Source organism: Nelumbo lutea, chromosome 3 (genome assembly GCF_056320005.1).
Source record: "Nelumbo lutea isolate HS-2025 chromosome 3, American lotus-T2T, whole genome shotgun sequence".
In the NCBI taxonomy this organism is placed as follows: domain Eukaryota; kingdom Viridiplantae; phylum Streptophyta; class Magnoliopsida; order Proteales; family Nelumbonaceae; genus Nelumbo; species Nelumbo lutea.
In genome coordinates this window covers 13,911,198-13,917,245 of record NC_142686.1, presented here as the reverse complement: position 1 = coordinate 13,917,245, position 6,048 = coordinate 13,911,198, and the positions used below count along the sequence as shown (strand labels likewise).

Genomic DNA, 6,048 nt, shown 5'->3' with positions numbered 1-6,048 from the left:
AGTTAATGAGTTATTTTTGACGTGTCTCAATCTGGTGGGGACTCAGCCGAGTTTTAGATGAATTAAAACTGGAGAGTTGTTGTTGCACTTGGTTTAATGAACTCGGGGTAGACTAACAAATGTGAACAACAATCCATGCTATCACTATATGTGGAGTTTTCTTAATCTTGCAAGTAAGAAGATGATTGCTCCTGAAGGATGACTTAATTTGGCTGTTTGGTAGCTTCCTGCATGACCATAACACGTTTCCATGGCTGTGGGGAAGAAGTATTTATAACCAAGATTCTCTTAGCCAAAAGTACAGGAAAGGAACAGCTTGAAATAACAAATGGAAAGAGAGGTTGTGGTGACTGGTGGTGATCGGATCAGATTGAACTTCGTCTCTCTACTTGCCGCGTTCAGTAACTGGCGGGTTCGGTGGTCTCTGTTCAGTGTTTAAGAAAATGGAGAAAGAGAGTGAGAGAGGAGGGAAGAAGGATAGGAAGCAACGACACTGCTTCTGGGTTTGTTGCAGCGACGGTGGAGGATGAACGTATCCTGCTTCAGTTTTGACAAAAAGAAAACAATGTCTTTATCATTCACGTGGACGTGGTCCTGGATATAAATTACAGAACCTAACCAAAGTGAAGCTCCACTTTGTGGGCATTGAATTTTTAGCCTTTCTCGTCAAAGAAACCCGTTCAAAACACTGGTAATTAATTAATAACTGTTTTTAACATACTTCGCTTGCTGTCATCACCTGCACCATGCAATTTTTTCTTCGCAGCGGCCAAGCAACAGTAATTATTTAGAGAGTTCCAAACGATCAATAATTACAAAAAGACCTCAGTTGATATGGTCCCTAGTGTCAGCTGGAGACGCAGATGCACTCTTAGAGGTTGAAAATGGCAGCGCAGGTGGGAGAATCATCAAACTTCCTTGTTGAGTATTTGAAGAAGACGATCTGTTCAAGTAGCTCGATGCACATCCGTTCCCATTCGGAGTCGATGTGTAGGAGGTAATGGTATTAATGTTCTCACCCCACTTCAAATTCTGGCCAAAATTCTCACGTCCACCTTGGTTTCCCTGGGCTCCAGTGCTGCCGCCACCTACGATTGATGTGATTGCCGCTGCTAGCGCCGATCGGAAACTTGGGTCTGATGTAATGGCCTTTGTTGCAGCTGCAATGGTCTCGGTTAAAGACTGCTGAGAAGGAGCTGGATTATTCTTTTGCATGTAAGATTGGTAGAAATGCTCTTGAGGTTGAGGTTGCCTGCCAAGATTTAAAGGCCCAAGTTGTTGGTTCTTAGTATAGGGCTGGGCGCCATAGCTTAGGTATCCATTTCCCCAGGTTAGTTGGGAGTTATTAGGTTCTGTAGAAGAAAGGTTAAAGCTTGTCGAAGAGTATCTTTGAACCGGGAAGTTTGGAGATAGCCTATTATTCTGAGAGGAAGAAGAGGCTGACGATGAAGGGGGAGCGGTAAGGTCGAGAGTGATGGTGGGGTGTGAAGTAGCGGATGAGATTGAAGAGTTTGGTAGGTAGAACGATGGCCTGGCTCTTGTATTATCTCCTAGATTGAAGTTTAGACCATGGAGGTCAGCAGAGGTGGTATTTGTAGCAGAGGACCCGAGGATTGATCGGGAGCTAGATGAGCCGGACATTAGCATGCAAACGGCCGCGGAGGTGGTGGAAGCCATGGCTGTGGCTGAGACCGGTAGTGGGTGGTTGTGGGTTCCCTCGTATGTGGTGATCAAAATGGACATGTCCTCGGCACATCTCTGAACCTGATGAAATTCCATGAAAGCAAACAAATACAGTGATAAGGGAAAGATGAAGAGTAGTCAAACGTCTTTGAGAATGAAAGATTAAGAACTGATCCATTGATCATGCCAAGCGGACAATTCTGTATGCGTACATATATTGCTGAAAGATATTATATCTTGAAAACCAATAGGCGGTCCACGGTTCATTGGGTTGAACAGTCCAAGACCACCAATGTGCTGATTGCTGAAGCAAGTTTTGTTTTGTACCAACAAGCAGGTTTCGATATAAAGAATGTAGGGTTACGGTTGATTTGCATTGTTCTATCGACCTTTGACAGTCGGAACTCAGAAGGGTTCAACTGAATATTTGCTAAGAAGAAGCCAATAACTGATCAAGTGGTGCGTGAAGGAGAAGACTAAAAAGTATATAATACCTGTTTTCTTACTGGGCAAGCTGGTGCAACAGTGCAGCGGTAGTATGCTCGAGGGCATGGATTGCCTCTAGCGATTTTCTGCCCGTATTTTCTCCATTGGCATCCATCGTTCATCTGTCGAACACATGCACCAGTAAACATATTGGCTCTTGAAAGCTGAAACCCATTCAACATAAAATCCATATTAACCTATGGAGTAGATTAAAAATTGAAACGAACCGTTGGGGTGTCGCATCTTGCTCTGACAGAAACCCTAGCTTTCTTGACGTGAGTCTGTTGTGAAACTTCATCATCTCCACTTCTCATGGCCTTGAGAATTTTGCTGGGTGGCCATGTCTCCCCGGCATCCTCTTCCTTCGGCTCTTCAAAGCTATTTTCCTGGCTTGGGTTTGACGCCTTTTCAGTCGAAGCCGGCTTAGACACTTCAAATTTGCAGTCCAACCCAAGAGATAGTCCTTCTTGGTCATCATCTTCTTTACTCTTGCTGGAATTGCTATTCTTCTCATCTTTTTTGGGTTCACTCGCAGTTCTTCCTAGGCTAAGCGAAACAAGTTCGGGTTCTTCGATTTCTTGATCCACAGGAGCTGTATCTCCAGACTTCTTAGCTTCTTCTTGTTCAACGATGCCATAGAATTGCATTTGGAGAGACTGGTAATCCTTAACAATTCGCGATAGGATCATCTTCAATCTTTCATTTTCTTCTCTCATTTCACCCATTTCTGCTTTGGCAGATTCAAGCGGGTCCTCCTGTATCAACAAAACGGCAAAATCAATTGAATTAATTCAGAGAATGCAACACACTCTTCATGCGTTCATTAATTTTTACCAATTCCTGAACAGTGCAATTTGTTTCGAGCATGTCTATTCCGTGAATTAAGAAATAACAAAGCGTTAAATAATACGATTTGAGAAGAAATAGTACAGGCGGCAATCTATTCTGATCTTACCTGATCCTTTTTGATTGTTGATGATGCTCTTAAAATGGTTTCCATGGATGACATTTCAGTCCTTACAGTAGGAATCTGCATATCGATCAATCAAACCTTATTGGTTAGATCGAGCACTCACAAAACATGTCAAACTGAACTATATAAAGACAGATAATTCAGATCATATTTGCATATCAGAAGAACAATTCCCCTATTTTACAGAAAATTCTATGGAAAAAGTCATGGGTAACCTTTCTCTCACTCGGGTTTCAGAACTTATAGAAATGGTGACCCACCCAGACTGAATTCATGGAGCTTTGCTGGAGATCCATGCGCCATGGCTCAAAAGTCATATGCAATTGGATCCCTCTCTGTAGCATAGTACTATATATTCATTTTATGGTCAACATCATCATGAGACCTTGATGTGATTTCCCACCATTATTGGACCTCATATCCACGAAAATGGGCAGAGAAATCAATGGTAATGGATCAATCATCACTTTCAGCTAACAGCCATAGATTGGTTATTCGGTAAGAGTGGTTGCAGCTGCATCTGCGTGCGCTTGTAGTTTTTCAACTATATATGGAATACGAAGAACTATTTCAATTTACATCCACAACCATTTCAATATATTTATGTTATAGTTCAGAAAACTGAAACCTTCCCCATTTTGAATTAAAGTTGTTCATTGAATTTGAGAGGTATTTAATTAGGATTTTTTTTTCTATTGTTGTTAGGTTGGAAAGAAAGGAAAATGACTTTGTTCAAACATATCAAAGTAGAAAGCCATATACCAGCTTGGAATATGGAAAGTTCTGGGAGTCTGGGACCATTCTATTTCAATTATTTGGAGCAAATTAAGCATTTAATATAAGTCATGTATCCAGCTGTTACTCAACGTTTGATAACCAAAATAAGAATAGTCGAAAATTATTACTAAGGTCAGACAATTCAGTTTGTTTCGATCGTCTGACTACCTGTTTGTGTTTGCTATTGGCTGAATCTTTTTGGCTAGGTGAAGATGGATTTGAACTAGAACTACTGTCCTCGAAGACTTGTCTTCCGTTGGTGATCTGAAAGACGAAAAATTCATGCATCCTTATTTGAAATTTCTATTTCTGTATACTAGAACAAGGATATCCGTATTTCCTATGGAATTTAAGCAGACAAAGAAGAGTCTAAACAACCCAACATTCTGAAGCGAAGCTTCTGAAATTCTCGAGAAGGTTGAATTGTACTGTCAATCTTGAAAACATATTAGGATAAACTACGTAAAGGGTATATAAGCTTCTGTAAGAAAAACAAAATTAACCACGACATACTGAAGTTTCACCAATCAATCAACGATGCAGTTCTAAACAAATTCCAATATTATTTCAACCCAATACCCAAGGCCCAGTTAATTGGTCATACCAGAGAAAGAGAGACCTTCTAGAGAAAATTCAATTCTTCATCTAGAAATCCCATTAGTCGCATATTTTTCACCAGGATTACTGAGAAGAAAACCAAGAACTAGTGTAGTTCGAAAGGTGAAGGAGAAGAGAACAGTTCACCTTTTCAAGCTCTCTAGAGTTATCCTCGTCACCGCTGGACTCAGCTCTCTTCTCCTCCTTAACAAGACCTCCAAGATCCGCTGTTTTCGTGTCCTCCATCAGTTGGAAGATCTTCTCTTTCTCTTTCTCTTCTAAAATGTTCATCAATTTCTTCTCTCTGTAACATCCATATACAGCACTTCTCTTTTTATAAAGAAGAACCTTGGTTTGACTTGTTTAATGTTTAAAAAAATTCTAACCCCAAGTGCTTATCTTTCGTCCATCAAACACACAAATGTCAACCGCCCAAGTTCACTCTTAGAAGCAAATATACGTTTTTTTAATTGTTTTTTCGGCCAATAGAAAAGAAGAGAGAAGAAGAATTCAACTTCAACGCTCAAGAAATAATTTACACCATTTTGTGATCCCACTGCAGAGAGATAGAGAGAGAGAGCAGTGCTTCATGCCGCTCTAGTCGCTCCAATCACAATAAGTACCATCGTTGAAGGTTCGTACCGGGTAAACGTCAGAGGGCCACTGGTTTTCTGTCAAACTTACGCCGCCGTCAACTGATTCCGGTGACTGGAGTTTCTGTTTTTACGTGTTTTCCTAGTCAGTAGAATCCATTGATGTTCGTGTTTTATTGTCAGATTTCTGTCAAAACTCAAAACGCGTGTTAGCACACAAGAGGCGAGATGTGATGTTGTCCATGTCACAAATTCCCACCGTCCACACATCTGACCAGTCGATGGCTCGGTTTTATGTTACGGCCCCACCCAGAAGTCCCCAGAATTTATGGATCATATCCATGTGACGACTGAGTCTGAGTGCAGGACGGTGGGGATCTGGGCCATCCTTCAAATGGGCCCCAACCAACAGATCTACGCTGAATGTCAAACTCGAACTCATAAATGGGCCCCAACCAACAGATCTACGTTCATTATATTCTGGGGTGAAAGTTGAAGAAGGTCCAGCAGATGATTATTTTTATTTCTGGTTGAGGATAGGGACCACAACTTATATGAAACCCCAACGGCTTTTTCTTTCTTTTCTTTTTTCCTTTTTTCTTGATGATCATTAATTAAGACATCCTTCAAATTAACAAGTGGTAATTAATATTGATTATATCGTTTAAACACATCAGAGATCCATCCATGCTCATTGAATTACAAGGGGGGTGGAGGTGTAATTGTGTAAACAGTGTAAACCTACTATCTTCTACTATCTAATTCTCCATTATAATAGTAAAGATGATAGATATACATAGGAAGTAGTAAGAGATTAAATAATTGTGAGCTAAGTTTCAACTTCCAATGCTGTGGCGCTGAAATCTCTGCTAACTTGACATAAGCAACACGTATGAAATTGGAATCAGTAAACATTAAAGCTTTTTATTTCCTTTATAT

At 40.6% G+C, this 6,048-nt stretch overlaps 1 protein-coding gene across 4 annotated transcripts; it reads right to left on the bottom strand.

Annotated features, from left to right (window-relative positions):
• Positions 1–666: 666 nt before the first annotated feature.
• On the bottom strand, positions 667–5,236 carry LOC148863075 (WRKY transcription factor 72A-like). 4 transcript variants are annotated; one of them, XM_088975876.1, is made up of 6 exons: positions 4,664–5,236; positions 4,088–4,183; positions 3,125–3,199; positions 2,397–2,924; positions 2,178–2,291; positions 667–1,764 (listed from the first exon to the last, which is right to left on the bottom strand). In XM_088975876.1, exons 1-6 carry the CDS (start codon positions 4,805–4,807, stop codon positions 826–828), a joined length of 1,896 nt encoding a protein of 631 aa, XP_088832002.1. In that variant the 5' UTR covers positions 4,808–5,236; the 3' UTR covers positions 667–825. The 4 variants fall into 4 exon arrangements, with proteins under 4 accessions (XP_088832002.1, XP_088832003.1, XP_088832005.1 ...); XM_088975877.1 differs by lacking the exon at positions 4,088–4,183 and having other exon boundaries at positions 4,664–5,235; XM_088975879.1 differs by lacking the exons at positions 4,088–4,183; positions 4,664–5,236 and adding an exon at positions 3,358–3,469.
• Between the last annotated feature and the right edge of the window lie 812 nt (positions 5,237–6,048).